The sequence below is a fragment of the Balaenoptera physalus genome (genome assembly GCF_965194825.1).
Source record: "Balaenoptera physalus genome assembly, chromosome: 3".
Classification (NCBI taxonomy): domain Eukaryota; kingdom Metazoa; phylum Chordata; class Mammalia; order Artiodactyla; family Balaenopteridae; genus Balaenoptera; species Balaenoptera physalus.
The window spans coordinates 67935928-67954030 of record NC_138890.1 but is presented as its reverse complement, the minus strand read 5'-3'; the positions used below and the strand labels follow the sequence as shown (position 1 = coordinate 67954030).

General features: G+C 55.2%; 1 protein-coding gene across 7 annotated transcripts in view; it reads right to left on the bottom strand.

Annotated features, from left to right (window-relative positions):
- ACSL6 (acyl-CoA synthetase long chain family member 6) overlaps positions 1-17784 on the bottom strand; it is a 64083-nt gene extending 46299 nt beyond the window's left edge. Inside the window, exons 1-2 of one of the 7 annotated variants that reach the window (XM_082457856.1) lie at positions 17632-17747; positions 17180-17265 (exon numbers count right to left, since the gene is read on the bottom strand). In XM_082457856.1, the coding sequence (XP_082313982.1) occupies positions 17180-17264 (85 nt within the window). In that variant the 5' untranslated portion in view covers position 17265; positions 17632-17747. Of the gene's footprint in view, positions 1-5221; positions 5368-7658; positions 7827-17179; positions 17266-17631 lie in introns of those variants that run through there. The other 6 variants (XM_082457858.1, XM_082457857.1, XM_082457861.1 and 3 more) reach the window with 6 other exon arrangements.
- Positions 17785-18103: the final 319 nt, after the last annotated feature.

The window sequence follows — 18103 nt, the reverse complement described above, 5'->3', positions numbered from 1 at the left end:
ACTTCCCCATCTTTGAGGAGTAGAGCGTGCTCTGACAGCTCTGGACTGAACACCTCCTGAGCCCTAGGGCCCGGGTGTACTGCCTCTCCTGTGTGGTCACAGCATTTTGCTTATCCTTGCTCCTGCGACATGGACTGGACAGAGGGGCGGCAGGTGTGCCTAGCACAGTGCCCAGAACGACTGGGGGTGAAGGGATGCAAACTCCTTCCACTCCACCTCAAAGCTGCCAGCACCAGGCTCTCACCCTAAGGGACCCAGAGAAAGAGAGGTGGCAGAGCCCACAGACCAGCCCTGACAGACACTTCCTGCCCTCAAGATCTGAGGACAATGACCTACCTGACAAGGGTCCAGGGGATGACACACAGCAGAGTCCCCTTAGGCCCACATCCTGGCCCACCATGGGGTCTCCTTGAAGAAAAGTTGTAGCCAAAGGCCTGCCAGCGCCAGAGGTGATGCTGGGGCCATCTTTCTGAGGAATAGCAGAGTTCCCAAGAGCAGCCAGAGTGAGGTCCGGGCACTGCTCTCTGACCCCAGACTGCACTGCAGCTCTGCACCACCACAGACCAAGACCCAAGAAGAAGAGCTGGCCCCACCATTAACTAGGCCTGTGCCGTCCTCCCTGGGATCCCATCTGCTAATGTCCAGAGGAAAAAGGAGGTGCCAGAGGGGAGCAGGAGTTAAGCTGGTGGGAATGGAAAGGAATGAAGGCTCGGAGAGAAAAGGCTCAGCAAAGTGCTGTGTGCACTCCTAGGGGTAACGAGAAACCCTCGTGACATTGCATATGGTGGTCAGGGTGTCACGCTCACCCACTGCAGTCCAAGTGGACACAGTGGGCCTACAGCGGCACATGGAGGATGCCCTGAGGGGGGCAGGGGGAGCTTTTCTGTGAGAAGCACTGGTGACTGAATTTGGTTCAAAGAGGGAAGTCTCCAAGTGCTACCATGTCCTCCTGTTAGCTGCTAAGTGAAGTAGTGCTGGCCGAACAGACATATGGCCAGCTGGGCTCAGGGGTCTGCACTTCGCCTAGGACTGAGGAAGGTAGCCAGGGAGGGCCCGTTGGATGCTTTATCCCCATTGGGGCCTTCTTGGTGTTACTGTCCACCTGAAGGGCCTAAAGCTGGAAGTGCTGTACGACACCTATAGGTCTGCCAGCACAATGAGGATTGTGTGGGCTCCAGGCTGACAGTCACTGGCCTTCCACCCCCCACCTTTGGGTGCATGGCTGTTGTTTCCCTTCTTGGGAAAGAATGAGAAACCCAACAACAGCTACTCTGCAGCCATGGGATATGAGCCAAACAGCAATCGCTTGACCCCTAAGGGAAGAGAGATCTGCTGAACTCCCAATAAGTGGCATTTGTGCTGAACTGTAACACCACCACACCAAAAATAAGGTCGATGTTGTGCAAAGCCATTGTAGAGAAAGCAGGCAAAGCTCCAGAGTTCAAGTCCCTTCTCCTTCACTTATGAGCTATGCTAGGTTGAGCATGCCCCACTTCTTTAGACCTCTTCCTTCCCCATCTTTAAAATGGGGACATTATCACTCAGGCATGTAAAGCTCCTCATGCTGGATCTGGCATAGCTGGAGGCACGCTGGGACTAAAGAGATGGCTAGAGGTATGCTTGTCAGACCAAGGAGACTGCTCAGCCCTGGCAGGAATAACCACTGGACAGAGATGGCCGAACCCAGGTAGTACGGACCCACAGGAGTTTATGCTCTACGGATGGCATGACAGGCTGTCTGAGTCCGGGGAACGCTCATCAACCACCTACAGGCTCTGGGTGAGAGAAGTGAGCCCCCAGCCAGCCAGAGCATTCTCACTGAGTCCCTGAGCCGGAAATCCAGTTTTACCAGCAGCCTCCTTGAACTGGATCAGTTTTGAGGCCATCCCACCGGAACAAACCACTCCTGGCATACTGGTCAAATTAAGGTTCTGCATCAGCAGAGGGCAGGCTATGGACCACGGTGAATTCACCAAGGAAAACTGCTCTGGGGAGGACCCTTGGCAGGAGGCCAGCTGGCTTTCCTGGGAGATTTACTTCCTTAAGCTGCAAATGGCAGACTAAGTCACAGCCAGGCGCATCAGATAAATGACTCACTACATAGTGGAAAATCTAGATATGCCCACCAGCTCCTGGTGTGAGCTCTGAGAGCTGAATGAGGTTTCCTCTAATGGACTGAACTGACTCCGTGGGCTAGGAAGCCAAGGCCCAAGAAGTCCCGGCTCAGCTCTGAGGCTCAAGTATGTGGTCCCAAAAGTTTTAGAGAAAACCCCGGAAGGATGCCTTACTACCACCAGTCCCTGGCCCTTGGCAGTTGCTCACAGGCCCTAAGCTACAGCCAAAAGTGGGCACTGGTTGCAATGCTGGGGTTGTCACAGAGCACAGACAAGAATGGCCAAGCCATCCACCCACCCACCCATCCACCTACCCATTCACCTAGCAGACCCTCATATGGCCTCTGCTCTGAGCTAGCTCAGTGCTGGGCACTGGGACAAGCCAGATGTGGGCCTGCCCGCAATCTTATAGGGGAAATACATGAGGCAGTGGGCAGTGCCGTGAGTGCAGTTTGGGCTGTGATCAGGCATGGGGAACCAGAGAAGATGCCCAACTCAGGTACGGAGAGTCAGGGCAGGCTTCTAGCAAGAAGTGGTATTGATGCTGAGACTGAAGGAGATAGAGGAAAGGGTGTCCCAAGCAGAGGGAAGCAAATATGCAAAGGCTGGAGCTGAGGGAGACCATGGGCACTTAGCAAACTAAATATTCTCTCAGGAAATAAAGTCTTGAGCCCATGAAATCGTGTACGAGGGTCAGTGCCACAAGTCTGAGGCTGGTTTCCCAGATGTGCAGAGCTTTCGGCCATCACCAAAGTATCACAGTTTCCAAGAGAGGGAAGAAGAGAACTTGCCTAAACTTCCTGAATTGCTAGTATGTGGGAGCCCATGCCTACACACTGCACTGCTCAATCCTCATGACAGCACCATGTACTCATTATAAGGTGAGGACATAGAGACTCCACTGAAGAAGTTACCTGCCATTCACAGGGGCACAGTGAGCGAGCAGGGGAGCCAGGACTCGAGCCCCAGACGACTACGGCCTCTCAGACCACTGCCTTGTGTTGCATCGCAACCCTAACCCTTGCCTACATTGTACCATCCATACCCAAACCCATGCTCTCCTCTGCAGTAGTGCTGAACCCACAGAAAACCACCTTCAGGCCTGCTCAGAAGAGCCCAGGCAGGTTGCAGGGGGTAGGGGCCACCAGAGCCCGTAAGCAGGGATCAGCCAGTCAGGCCAGTCACTTGCTCTTCAGCACGCACACACCACAGGTGAGCTCCCTCCTGGCCTCACATTATGAACTTGCCATCTTCCCATGGCTGGGTTCTCTTCCAGGAAGCCCACTCGCCTAGGACACTGGAGGGTGGTGGGAAAAGGGCTTGGCCACCCACTCCTCCTCAGGCTTCTATTTAGGTGCCCACTCCTAAGGAGGCGTCTAAAGTGACTGCAGCTCCTCTAGTCCTAAGGCTGAGCCTGTGCCCCTTCCTGGCTGGGCAGCAACCAGAGGGTGTCATTCTTACAGGCTTGCCAACCTCAGACAGTCACGGGTGCTTGCACATACCATGAGATGCCCTTCAGACCGCCGGGAGCCACTGGAGTGGAGAGCTGCAAATTCAGGTCCTCTGAGGACATGGACCTCAGAGCCAGCCTGTGCCACCAGGCCTTTGGCTTGGGAGTCTGGTCTTATCTCATTATTTCACAGGGCCTTGGCCTCTTCTGACCTCCTCTCTTTCTCTGTCCCTGGGGTCCCAGCCATGGCTGCCTCCTTCCATGCCCCCAGGAGGCTCTCTTGGTTGCAGCAGCATGGGGCACGGGGGGCAGGGGGGAGGGGGACAGCACCCAAGGGAATCAGTGGTGCTGGTGTTGCCAAGGGAGCGGCTGTGAGTGTTTGTAAATATTCACCTGGCACGGGGACCCAGCCCTCAGCATCAACTAGCCTCCTCTCCTCTAGCACATCCTATGCCTTCTCCTTGGGCATAGACCAGTTCAGAATACCAAGTGGTGGCACAGGCTGGGGGGAGTGGGACTTCCCCACCTTGCCCTGTCTTCTGCTGATTCAGGGCACATGGAAGGTGGGTAGTGAGAGGCATAGCTGTCAAAACCCAGGAAGGGAGAGAATGGGAGGAAGGGGGCCCTGGTCAGAAGTATTTTGACTTCAAGGGGGCAGAAGCAGAGCCCCAGGGCACATTTCCAGTGGAGATGGCCCTGAGACCCGTGGCTCCACTCCAAGAGCTCTCTGCTGGTCCAGCTTCCTGACTCTAGACCTTCACGATCTAGCAAGATGGTTCTATCAGGACTACTTCCTAAACACCTTCCAAACCTGACCACTCCTCTCCACCCCTCTGGCCTGGCCTGGTCCAGCCACCACCAAGTGCTGTCCAGACTCCCACACCAGTCTCCTCACAGGTCTCCTTGCTCTAACCAGTGTTTACACTGATACCAAAGTTATGTTCCTGATACACAGACATAACCATATCACGCCGCTGCTCAAAAACCTTACCTGGCTCCCTCCTACCTTAGGACAAAAATTCAAACTCATCATGCTGGCACTGAGACCCTCCATGATCCTCAGATTCTTCCCTCCCCTTAGAATCACACCAGCTTCGCTCTGTATCAGCCTGGAGGCAGGTGGGGGGTCCTTGCAATGGGGTTCTGGGTCTATGCAAACTTCTGAGGGCTTCAGAAATGGGGAAGCACAAGGCAAGCCAGCAGATCATTAAAGAACCTCCTTAACTCCCAATGAAGAGCTCTGAAATGAAATCATAACCTCCCAGGGGCCAGGGGCCCCAGCAAACAAGCCAGGGAAAGGGCCCTAAGGGGAGTTCTGGTGCTGGACTGACCCGGGTCCAAATCCTGATTCATACTCTTGACAGCTATATGACCTTGGACAAGTCACTTTACCCCTCTGGCCTCATCTCAAAACTCTCATGGACAGAGAATAAGGTACCAGGCACGCAGTAAGGGAGACATTCAGTAGATAGAAGTTAGCTGAAGCAGTTACTCTGTCTCTGCCAGCCAAAAGGGCTCAAAGACAACTTGCAAAATTACATGCATTCACACCCTACCTTTCCAGCAGGCTCCTGGCACTGGGGAGGCAGCTGAGCTGGTCCCACTAGTACCAGCCTCCCTTTATAAAGGATGTGTGGGGCTTAGGGAGAGAGCTTACCACATCTTGATCAAAGCTCAAAAGTGGCGAAGGCCCTGCCCAAAGTCTGCCCTCCTGGGGACAGCCGATGGCAACGAATGCCTGCTCTGAGAAGCCGGCTGGTGGTAGAGGCTCTAGCAGTGGTGGCAGAGGCTCCCTGGCAGCTGTGGCAGCAGGTCTGGCAGGGACCCGGGCACAGAACAGCTCTATGGGGAGCTGCTGGCCCCTCCAGGCCCCTCGCTGCCCCTCCCCTGCATCTGCACACGGGGCAGTGCTGGCTCAGATCAGCTCAGAGGCAAGCAACCCAGCCTTAACCCCAACTCTGCCAGGTTGCAAGAGCCTCAGTTCACACCCCTCTGCTTCTCCCCACCCCTACCCTGTCTTCAGTCCTGGAGAGGGGTTCGTCAGAGGGTTGCTTAAGGACAAAGTCTTCTTACACATCTATATGTGGCACTGATTAAGGGCCAGGCCCGCAGCCATGGGCTGGGGACCTGCAGGCTGCACGAGCGGTAGGGGTGGTGGGAATGGTGGAAGTGGGCGTGGAGAGGCCAGATCCCCGGTGCCGAGGGCGACCTGCACTGGGCGGCCTGCACCTTTGCCCAGGAATCTCCTCCAGCACCTCCCAGGGGCTGCCTCCACCCCCACCCCACAAGGTCACAACCAGTCTACTGGGGAGAGGAAGGAGATTAGGCACAGTCCCAGATAAAACATCTGCTCAGAGATGCTCTGGGCAGTGGGGACACTCCAGACCAAACACCAGGGTCAGCAGGTAGAAGATAATGGCTTAGCTCCCCCACAAGACCCCAGGGCAGCACACCAGCCCCTCCTTAAAGCCTGCCCTGAGAGACGCTTTCCTGGCTTGCCAGGGGAATGGCCATCCTGGAGCCAGAATCCACACCCAGGCCTGTTGGAACCAAAGCTGAGCCCCAAACTCCCTCAACGCCTCTGGCAGACAGACTGGGACAGTGAGGTCCCAGGACACCCAGGGTCTCACTCCTGCAAGATTTCTCCACTGGGTGAGGAGTTGGGGTGGTGATCGCGTATGGCCTTTTTTGACTCCTACTTCCACAGCCAGGGTGTGGCTGGGCTCACAGCAGGCACATGGAGAGTAAATGGCAGGTCCAGCCCACAGGAACCAGCTCACCACTCCCAGGCCCTACTCACAACTGGTGCTTCCAGGACAGGGCCGCTGTCTGCCCAACGCCATCCTCCTCTACAGCAAGACCGCCCCAGGTCTCGGCCTAGCACTCTGAGTTCCCTCTCAAGAGCTGTGTTCATAACCTGCCTGGAAACTCTAGAGCCCGCAGGCCTTGCAACACTTTCCCTGGGACTGATAGGGCTTCCACTGCCCACCCCACCACCTGGGCGGGCTGCGCGGAGAGCTTCCTACCTCAGCAGCCCTAACCTGGAACTTGGCAAAAGCTTGCCTGGGCCCCCAGGCCCCAGCCTCCGGCAACACACCTGGAGGAAGCTTTAAAATGCACAAATGCCTGAGGACCAACCCTCAGCCCCCAAAGCCCCTTTTCCTTCCTTCTTGGCAGGACCCTTACTTTTCTCTGTACATTTTCAGAGATGTTGTTAACTAAGACGAAAGCCTCCTTTAATGCTTCTCAGGGCAGCTTCTGGGGCAGAAAATCCAGTGGACACAACCAAGGTCCTGGCTGATGGAAAATCACACAGGGTGCCAGAGGCAGAGAGTCACGGCCCAGCAGTGCTGCCCCAGGACGTTTGTGGCCCAGGCACTAGGTTAGGAAAAGCACAAATCTCACCATCACACCTGTGTGACACTGATCTGTAGAGACACAAACACAGCAGCCCACACTCAGCTGGCCCCCACCCCGTCCACACAGGGATTCACGCTTGTCTGTGCTGTGAGAGGGGCTTTCTCTCCACCTTCCTCCTGGGTTTTAATTAGAGTCACAGAACCACAGACGACTGGGGCAGACATGGGGTCAAGGGCCTCCCCAAGCTGGGAATTGCCAGGTGAGACCCACCGCATGTTCCCCCAAGAGAGACGGGCCCAGGATTCAGGGTTGCTGGGTTACAGGGTGGCTCGCCTGCCGAACCTCCCTGAGGAGGCTGATTATAGCTCTGAAGGTTTACTTAGGCCTCTTGAATGTAGAAAGGCCTAACTAAAGTTGGCTGTGCCTGACCACTGCACAGGGCCCCTGTCTCAATAGCCCGAACCCACCGTGAACATGCCTCCCTTCAGCAATTCACTGGGGGTGGGAAGCAGCCCCCAGCACCGTCCGCCCCCATCCTCAGGCCAGCACCTCTCAAGAATCTCACTCACCCTAAGCCCTGGTCAGGGAACATAGGCCCACAGTCCTGACAACAGCACCAGGAAGCCAGGCTCAAACAATACTTTCAGACACTTAAAAATACAAATAGCCTTGAGAGCAGAGGAGCAAAGAGAAACAGTGTCTTTCACGAGCTCTGAGATAAAAGTTGTCCTTACCACGCATCAGGCCTGACAAAATTCTCAGAACGAGGAGGGACAGCACAGGTTATGACAGTGGCAACGCTCCCTTTAGAAATATTTCCAGGGGACGAAGACTAGGACTGACGGTGTGGATGAGCCTCGGCCTCATCGTCCTTCCTTCCACACCAAGCCCTGGGATGGCAGGCAGAACCCTAGGGACAGTGGCAAGGGCCAATGAGCACTACACAAGCAGAGGACACCCCCTGGCCAGGCCCCACTGTGCAGGAAGCCAAATCCTGTGGCTGCAACATGATCCTTTCCCCTCCCAGCCCGTCTAGGTTAGGGCGACCAGTGTCCTGGCCTCAGGAGCAGTGATCCATTTCCATCACTGGCCCAAACTGAGGACACAATGCAAACCTTACAGGCTCAAGCTCAGAAAAGAGAATATGGGCTGCTCCAGGCAGGGACATGCTGTCAGAGCTCAACCGCAGGTGGCCAGGGTACAGGGGAAACAGGATGTAACCACCTCCAGCGAAGGGGAAGCACCTTGCAGGAGGGAGGAGGTTCTGTTGAGATGCGGTTCGTTGAGGTGGGGGGAGCAACAGAGGGATTTGCTTTTGCCCACTTGTTCCCTCAGGAGCAACTGGGGACATCCTGCTGGGGGGTGGGCGGAGGGGAGATTCACAAGACAGAACAGAACCTAAGACATATCCTCAGTCAGGGAGGGGGAGCAAGGAGATCAGGAACAGGGCGGGAAGGAGCGTTCTGAGAAGGGGACAGAGTCCTAGAAAGAGCCTACTAGATGCTGGGGCTCCTGGGAAGGAGGCAGCGAGGCTGGGAAGATAGCATTTAGCTGCAGAGGGAAAAAGATGGTGATTTGTACTATATATAGCCTCATGCTTTTGAAGTCCCAGCCACAAGCTAACAGGGCCCACCCACTCACTCACCTGACCTAGCACCTTGGGGTTTTAGGATGCCAAAGTGTCCCAGGCAAGCTGTCCTTCCAGATCCCAGCCAAAGGGACCCCTGCTGCAGCCAGGAGCCAATAAGGCGCCTATACCCACCATTCCAGGGGTCACTGTTATTTTGCAGGAATGACAATGAGCAGAGAAAAGGGAGTTTTGCTTTGGTTAAAGGCAAATTTTCTGGGACTCTGATAAACAGCTTAATTTTCTGGCTTCCTCATACTTTGACCAAGCTCCTCTTCTGAATGGCACAAGGAGAAACAAATCTGACCCTCACTCCGCTCAGCAGAAGTCTGTGCTGGTCAGTGGGACCCTGCCACCTCCTGAATCATCCCTCTGGAGGCCAGGGCCACACAGCAGCTGCTGCCTTTCACCACCCTCCAGCCACCAAGACCTGCTGTTGGCCGGTGAGAGCCGGTGGCATCCACAGAGTTAAAACCAGGCTCAAGCAGCCCAGCCCTCAGCTGGTCTGGAGGACTGAGAACGCAGGCCTCCTTTTCAAGGCCAGGATGAATGGGGAATATGCAAATCACCGCCTCCCGAGGAGCAGCGGCAGGGGAGGGCCCACTGCTGGCAGGCCCACACCTCTCCACCCGGGTCCGTCACATGAAAGTGTTTGTATTCCTGCCGCTGCCTCTGGCACCCGGCCAGGCTGGGGCTGTTCTCACCGGACAACAAAAATCTCTTTCAGACCAAAGCAAAATGAGGCCCTGGCTGGCCCGGGAAGGTTGCTGGACGTTGTTCACACCGACCCACTGAGAGCACCCATTGCTTGGATTCTCACTGAACCCACCACCTTTCCAGAGGGAGCTGGAGGGAGGCCTCTGCGGCCGCTGCGGAAAGAAAGCACTGCGTCAGGTCAGGGTGGGCGGGACCAAGAAATGGGATCGGCCCATTCTGAGGTTCTGTTGTGTTGTCCTTTTCAGAAATAGTAATGACTGGGCCTCAGGTAGCAACCTTTTTGAATGAGGGAACTTCCGGCAATTCTCATGGTGTTGATGGTAAATGTGGACAAAGAAATGGGAAGAAAAATGTGACAGTAAACAAAAGCCCTTGCAGTGCACTGACAGGACTTTGAAGAATGGAGGTCACATGTCCTCTCCGCCTGCTGCCCAGAGTGCTGCTGCCACAGGTGCCCGCGAGCTGCGGGTGGGGTTTGTGACCCAGAGCACAATGTGCACAATCACGCTCCAGAGCTTGGACTCCATCCCCCACAGAGGCTCCAAGAAAAGGTCAGATTTCAATCTTGTTCAGACTTTCAGAGGCCAGAAATGCTGCTCTTCTGACACCCTAGGGTCACCAGGAGCTGTCCATTAACTATGGCACAAATATATAAATGTCTGTATCTATATCTATCTACTTATTTTTTAAACAAATGTATCAATAACAAAACAAAAACCCAACCAAACTGCCAGCATATTTTATTGCAAGATAGATGGAAGAACATGATCTCAGAATAAAGGAGAGTCATTTGACTTGAACAACTCACAGTGTTGCCTTCATTTTCCACATTTTTTTGGAATGTATTGTTGCAAATTTCCTCATTACACATAGCACCGTGGATGATACTGAGTGAAGAAACCAGGCACAAAATAGTGCACACTCTAGGCACTATTCTCCCACATAGCGACAGGACAAACACAGGTGAGGCTAATCTATGTGTACAGCACAAAGCTTATAACCTATGAAGCATGGCTGCTACGCAGACTCCCGTTAACAGGAGACAATGACACAGCAAGATCTCAATCACACATATGATCATTTAGCCTGAGAGGAAATCTAGGACAAAACCACCTGGGAGCTGACTCTGAGCCAATAGGAGGGTTTGTAGATGCTCCACAGATCTCCTGCAATCCAAATGAAACAGGCCCTGTCAGCCTCTCAGCCCAGAGAAAATGCCCATCTTTGATGACCGTGCTCTGCTGCCTCCCTCCTCAGGTCCTCCTACTGTCAGCTGGGGCCACACAATATGCCCATGAAGCCCAGAGGCCAGGCATGTCTCTGGGAGGTTTCATGGGGCTGCCCCAGGGAGGAGAATCAGGAGGTAGAGGAGGAAGAGAAAAGAAATGTCAGTCCAGATGGAAAAGCGGTCTTCACAGGTCACAGCTTTCCCTGCTGTCTGACCTGTGGCAAGGAGATCAGGGACACATGTACCCAAATCTCCCAACAGCCCACTGGCCAGGGGAAGGGCACCCTCCCTTTCTCTCCACCACCCCAGGCAGAGCCAGGCTGAGGGGGAGGCAGTCTGCAGGCAGGGTGGGGGCTGAGTATGGGTGAGTCGAAGGTGTCCCCCAGAGAAGCACATCCAATCCATCTGCGGGAACGTACATTCTCCACCACTAAGCAGGGTCCTGGCGTCTAGGTGGCTTCATGCAGCTAGGGGACACAGAAGAAGGGCCAGAAACACTGCTCCTTCCAAAGTCAAGAGGGGGACTTCCCTGGTGATGCAGTGGTTAAGAATCCACCTGCCAATGCAGGGGTCACAGGTTCGATCCCTGGTCCGGGAAGATCCCACATGCCGCGGAGCAACTAAGCCCATGCGCCACAACTACTGAGCCTCCACTCTAGAGCCCATGAGCCACAACTACTGAAGCCTGCATGCCTAGAGCCCCTGCTCTGCAACAAGAGAAGCCACCACAATGAGAAGCCCGCGCACTGCAACAAAGAGTAGCCCGCCACTCTCCGCAACTAGAGAAAGCCTGCGCAGCAAGGAAGACCCAACGCAGCCAAAAATAAATAAATTAAATAAATAAATTAAACAAACAAAGTCAAGGGGTCACTGCAGGCCTAGATGGGTCCTCCCTGAGGCCCCCTTCTCCATGCTGATACCTGCTTTCCTCTTATTGGTCTCTAGGGCCTCACCATCGGCCTCTGGCCAACCTCCCTGTCCCATCTCACTGGCGGGCCCACATCCCATCTTGCTGCCCACTTTGTCCCAGCTCTGGCTACCTTCCCATCCCCGTCTCTGTCCTTGCTGTGTGGTCTCCAGTTGGCCTTGCTGTCTACTCTCTGGTTGGCCTTACTGTCCCTCCCAGTAGCCCTCCTGTCTATGTGGCAGGACCTACAGTCAGTGCCCAGAATGGTTTATAGCCAAGGCTGGGGCAAGGGTGTGTGGTCAGAAGGAACTCCACTGGGGACTCTTCAGCCACCAGAACAATCTAGAGAAACAAACAAACAGGGAAAACACACTAGTGGTAAAAACAGGGCTCTGCGGCAGGACAAGTCCTGCTCAGTCCCCGATTATCTACCTCCTGTGCTGGTAGGTCAAGCTGTGGTACCCTGGGAGTAGGGCAGTGTTGCCAGTGTTGATTAGTGGGCTCTGTCCCAGAGCTGCCCACTCAACCTAGGTCTGTTCCTGGCCCTAACAGGTGCCAACCCAGATTTGCTTACCCCAGGGTCTGGGAACAGATGCTGATTGTTACCTCACTGGCACCATCCAGGCCTGGCTTCCCATTCTAAAGCTCCAGGAGACAGTTACCTCACAATGCAGGCCTGAATGAGCAGATGACAAATCAGAAGCTAGCCACCCCCAACTCTCCATGGACACCCCCAGGCACCCCTACTCCCCGGAGTAGCTGTCGGGAGAGGAAAGTTTTCCAGGAAGAGCTGGTAAACAGGCACAGATGGGACTTCTTGGGATTTGAAATCTTTCAGGCTCTGAGATTACAGATTGGGCTTCTGAACAGATAGCTCAGCTTGGCTCAGAATCTGTCCAAGCCCATTTCCCATCCTCCTACTTCTGCCTGTCACAGATCCCAAGCCTCACATGAATCAGGAGCCACGCAAAGTAACTGGGTCTGAGAATGACCACACCAACTATGGGCTCCTGGAGCAGCTGAGCAATTAATTATGTGGGACCACCCCTGGGCCTCACCTGAAGGCCAACCCCAAGGGCCCAAAGTAGCATCTCACTAACAGTGCTTCCCTCCTGGGGCCCAATGGGTGGTTAGTGGGGACTCTGGCCAGGCCAACACAGGAATGGGGCCATCACACCAGATCATCCAGTGAGCTGAGGACCTTGACTAGGGCCTCCTTTCAGCTCTGCTTGGCCGGAGTTCCCAGCCTACTAGGAGACTGGAAACTTGGAGCTCTAAGGAAATAACAGAATCTCATCCTCAGAGACGACTATCTTCTATGAAACCAGTCACACCACAGCTGCGAGTGTGGTCATTCACTCACTTGTTAATTCAGCAAACACTTCTGGAGCACCTCCTTCTGTTCCGGGTTCTCCACTGAAGGCTGATCTGGCTCTGCCTGCAAGGAGTTCACACCTGCTTTCTCCTACAGCTTCTACCATATTGGTGATATCCCCCAGCTAGGCATAGAGCCTGGCACCCAGTAGGAGAAAACTCAAGGTCTGTTGTCAGCCAATGGACTTGTAGTGAGAAAACACCTCATTATTAAGATAAATTATTCTCAGGGAATTCTTCATATCATTCATTTATGCAATCAGCACTGATGTACACTGTGTGCCAGCCCTGGCTTGGGCGCAGGAAGGAGACACCCTGGCTCTGCCCTCAAGGAGATCATAGGGCTAGTAGAGGAGGCAAAAGACTGTAGTTCAGTGGCACGTGTGCCACCAGGAGATGCATGCGGCTTGAGGGGTGCAGGGACAGTGTCACCTTGGCCATCCACATGCCCAGTTTGGGCCGTATGTCCTTGATGCAGCTACCACACAGAATGAAGCCTGTGCTGCCTGGCCTGGCCTTCTAGTGCCCGCAGAGGCCAGCCCTGGAGACCTCGCTGGCTGAGCAGAGTCTGTCCCTAACTCTCATTGATCCATCTTCCCAATCTTTTCTCACACGGATCCCTCTGCCTGGAACGCCTTTTCTTTCCCTACCCCCTTTCTGCACGTCCGAATCCTGCACCTCCTCTGAGGAAGGCTTAGCTCAAGGTGTTATAACTTTAGCTAACATTCAGTAAGCCCTTTCCTATGTGCCAGCCCCCGCTCTTTGCTCTTTACACCTGTCTTCTCTTTAAACCCTCCCCGTCCAAGGACTGCTCCCTTGTCTGTGCCCGCTGACTAGCCTGCTGGAGGGGCTCAGGCCCTGCCTGATCCTGCCTGATCCTCCGGGTCCCTCCGTGGCCTGGAGTCTGAGCATGTGGTCTGACTCACAGCTCTCAGGAGTTGCTTCACCACTGCACCTCCTTGTGTCTTTGTGCCGCATCTATTAAACGGGCTAACAGCACCACAGTGTTGTGGGTAAGATTAAAGGAAAGCTTGGGGAACTGTAGAACATGGTGCTAGACACGTGATGGGTGCTCAGGGCAACAGCAGTCAAGTCAGCATGTTTGCAGCAACACTTCCCCCATGAAAACACTGCTCCCCCCCAAAAAGTACTTCATTCAACGAATATCTGAGTGCCTACTATGTGCCAGGCACTGGCTAGTTACACACTGCAGCTTCTGTTACACCAATGCCTGTAACTTCGGCCTCTTGTTGCAAACTCCTCATGCTCACTTATCCTGCATGCTGCGTGTGGGGGACAGTCCTGGGTCCCATCTGGGGCTGTAGCTGAGCCAAGTTCGCCCTTCTGAAGGTCAACCCAAGAGCCCCTGTAATCACAAAGGACAGAAAACCAGCCAGAGAGCAGAATGGCTGGCTTCTGCCGCCCCCTGGTGTCACCGTGCTCTCACTGGGAGCACCGCTGTATCCTACCACGGGCCGGGGAGGAAGAGAAGGCACTGAGGTACGAATTCTCCCACACAGTGCTGCACCATGTGCAAATCCAGGCCTTCTTTTGTGAGGCGTGCCCTCAGATGTTCTGCCTGGTGCCCCACCATCTGTCAGGGCCCTGGCTGCCTTCTTGGGCCCCCTGGGATGGCCCCAGACCTCACACCAGTCCTCCACCCTAATGGGAGCAGGGGTGTGGGGAGAATCTGATGGGGCTGGGCTGAGCTAGGCTGTGCAAGTCTGCACCTGCCCTGGGCACCTACAGCCAGGTTGCTGCCACACCAATCTCTGCCACCAGGGCCAGCCCCCATTCCCCCAAGGGTCACAACTAGGGCCTCCTACCTTCCCCTTCCTGGAACCCAGCCTCAACTGGGCCATCCTTGGGCCACAGTTATTCTCATCCATAACATCACAACAGCCTCCCACTGCTCTCCCAGCCTCCACCCTCCTCCTTCTGGCTCAGCCTGGCCACTGCAGCTAAATCGAGGGCTCCTCTGCCCCCCTAAATAAAACCCTCTTCTCTAGAATCCCCTCCCATCCAGACTCCATCCCGACTCCATCCTCTCCTACAAGCTAGGCTCCTGAGGCACAAGACCCTAAAGATCCACCTCCCACCACAGTTCTTCCTGCACACTTTTGCTGGCCTGATTTTCTCTACCTGGGGTTTGGCCTACCTGACTCTGACAAAACACCCCTATATGCTGCAAAAGCCCACTCAGACATCACCGATGGTCGGGTATATGGTTGCACAGACTGGACACTGCAGAAGGACACAGGGCTGCATCAGCCTAGAAATTCATCCACCAGGAGGGGAGCCTCTTTCTACTTTGTACAAGGGTGCCATATGGGCAGGCAGAAGTGCCAATCCATTGCTCCCATAGTCCTCTGAGGGCTCACAGCACTGAGACCATGTTTTCCTGGGCCAGGCACAGCATCTGACTCACCACACTGGATCTATTTTGTTTCCTTGTTTATTACTCAACACACAGGTGGGATCTGGGCTGGCCTCAGCGGGGAACAGGACAAATACAGCCCTAGCTCTCCTAAGGCTCAGAGCACATGGCTGCTTCCCCCATATAATCAGTTCCTCCTCCAGGTGGCTCCCCTCTACCCTTCCCTTGTCTCCCTAGGGCTGGATTGGGTGGCAAACGGCACATAAATCTACAAAGAGTAATATCACTTCAGGGTGTCTCTCCTATTTCTAACTGAGCCAGAGAGATTTGGCAGCTGCCATGGGACCCTGGCGATTACAAGGTAGAATGTGTTCTCAGTGTTAGCCTAGGTGTCCTCTCTGCCCTCAAAGAAAGGCTGGGGTCCAGGCAAAGTCCCAAGCAAGGTGGACATGATCTGGGAATGCCACAATGTGTCTGAAGTGGGTACCGCACACCAGCCTCAGTGTCTCACTCTTACACCAAGTATGGCATCTTTGAGGAGTTTCCTGTACCCACTGAGAAACTTGGTCTCCAGGGAAGAAGCTGTCACCTGTACCAAGAGTCACCCTGCTTGACCATTCTGAGGCCCCTGAACAGTCTTTCACTGAGGCAGTTTCCCCATTCTAGGAGGCGCCTGACCGCTTTGGGAAACACTCCACGCTGAAGCAGGACAGAAGACCAGTCTGAGTTGGCATCTCCTGAATCCCACTTTCAGACAAGCATCCCGCACTGCAAGGACTTTTTTTCTCAGAGGCTGATGACTCCTGCCACGTGTGGCTCTGTAGCCCCCAGGCACTTCCCTGTAGCCACAGAAGACCAAGGTTCCAGAGAGCTACCCTTGGCTACCATGGCTACCATGGCTGGGTGGGGGCCTCCTAAGGGTAGGGCAAAGGGGTCCTGGCACAGAGAAAAGGCTCTGAGACCATCATCCAAGCAATAAATGGTGGCTGTTACTATCATCATCATCATCATTACCATTATTTTGATAACTTCTGCCCTTTATCCTTAACCCTAGCTCTAGCTCCAACCCTGCCTGTTGGATGAGCACATCAGGCCCAGAGTGCCCCTGCACGGCTTGTCCTCAGACACGGCAGACAGAAGGAGCTTAGGGAGCTGAGGGGATTAGGGAGGCCTCACTCTCTCCCCAGCTCAGGGGAGGTGTCCCTGTGGCCTGACTCAGGGCAATGGTGTCAGGGGATGCCCACCATCACCTGGCCTACCGACCCTCTAGGTTCAAGCTTGATACCAGGAAGCACTTAGCAATGATGAATCAATTAAAACTCAGATCAAATCCTAATCTGTCAGATATTATCCGTGTGACATTGGGCAAGTCAATTAACCTATGAACCTCAGTAAAAAAAGAGCACCACCAACCTCCTAGGATTTGCTGTGAATATTAAATAACACAGGCAAAGTTTCAGTTAAGGATTTCAAAAGGGTCGCCTTCCTCCCCTTCTTCGGCTCAGAAAGAACCTTACTACCTCCTCTGATGATGCTGTTTGAGCATGAAATAATAATAAAACTAACATTCATAAAGCACTTGCTCTGGGCCAGGTCCAGCTTAAAGCCAGTTTAAGGTTCGAGCACTTCACATACATTATGAGACTGAATTTGCACATGGGGGTATGGGTGGGGGTGGGTGGAGACCCTTTAGTGGTATCATAACCTAGAGGAACCCAACATTCACAGAGGGGAGTGGCTGGTGTAGGCAGCAAAACTGGTGAATGACTGCTTCTGGGGTGAGAGCCCAGGTTCTGTGTGGGGAGGGGGTAAAAGCGTTGGGCAGGGATTCAGAGGGGGTCCTCAAGGTTTCTTGAGAGGATGCAGGGGTGAGAGGCTGACTCCTGTGAGGCGGAGAGGTGGGCGCTGGCAGGGTGCGGACACAAGCCATGGGCATAGCTAAGGAGCCAGGTGAACCCTGCTTTACAGAAATCGTGTACTCCGGCTGAAGGGTGGGCAGGAGGGGTTGTGAGGAGGCCCTCTCACCAGGATCAGGAAGCCCCAGGTCAGTCCCGGTCATGTCCTTGACCTGCTGTGGGACCTCGGAGTCCAACATCCTCAGGGTCTGCATCCTGGAGATGGACAAGGATGAACTGTCTGTCCCTGGACTTGGCCTTGGGGGACGAGTGGGCTCAGGGCCTAGTCTGCTCAGCGGATGGTCCTCACCATAAGGGGCGGGGGGAGTCGAGAACCGGAGGGAAGTTGTTGTGAGGTCGCGGAGAGCAAAGGCCCCTCATTTTCACTGACACAGGCACTTCCCAAACACGGCCCGGAGCCCGCCAGAATTTGGAAGAGGGAGACCTGGGTGGCCCAGGGTAGTCCTGAAAGGACGGCTCGTCAGCCGGGGCTGGGGGATCAACCCCTGCCCGGGACCAAGACCCCACAGCGTGCCAGGGATGAGGGTCACAGAAGAGGACGGGGAGAGGGGGGAGACTTACCCGAGAACAGCCAGAGGGAGCCCCCCGACACGAGGAAGAAGGTCAGCATGTCGGTCAGCGGGACCCAGATGGGCCCGGCACGGCCTCCCCGGCCCACAGCCCCGCAGCCCCAGCAGAAGCCGCGCAGCCGCTGCCGCCGGGTATTTTTAGCCCCCGCCCCCCCCCACCCGGCTCCGCAGCGCCCCGCCTCCGCGCGCGGCTGCGGAGTCTTGGCTGGAGGGGGAGAGCGCCACGCGCCCGCTCTGCACCGGAGCCCCCTTCCAGCCCCCTTCCAGCCCCGCCGCGGTCCAGGTCCGGGCGCTCCGCACGCTCACAGCCGCGTGGGAACCGCCGAGGCCCCGGGCGGGGGAGGGGCCAGGCTGCAGAGCCGACCGGCCCTCTCCGCCCCGCCTAACGTCACGACCCGGAGTTCTGGGGAAACCGGCAGGAGAGGGCCGCACGGGCGACGAGCGCAGGAGCGCGACGCCGCGCG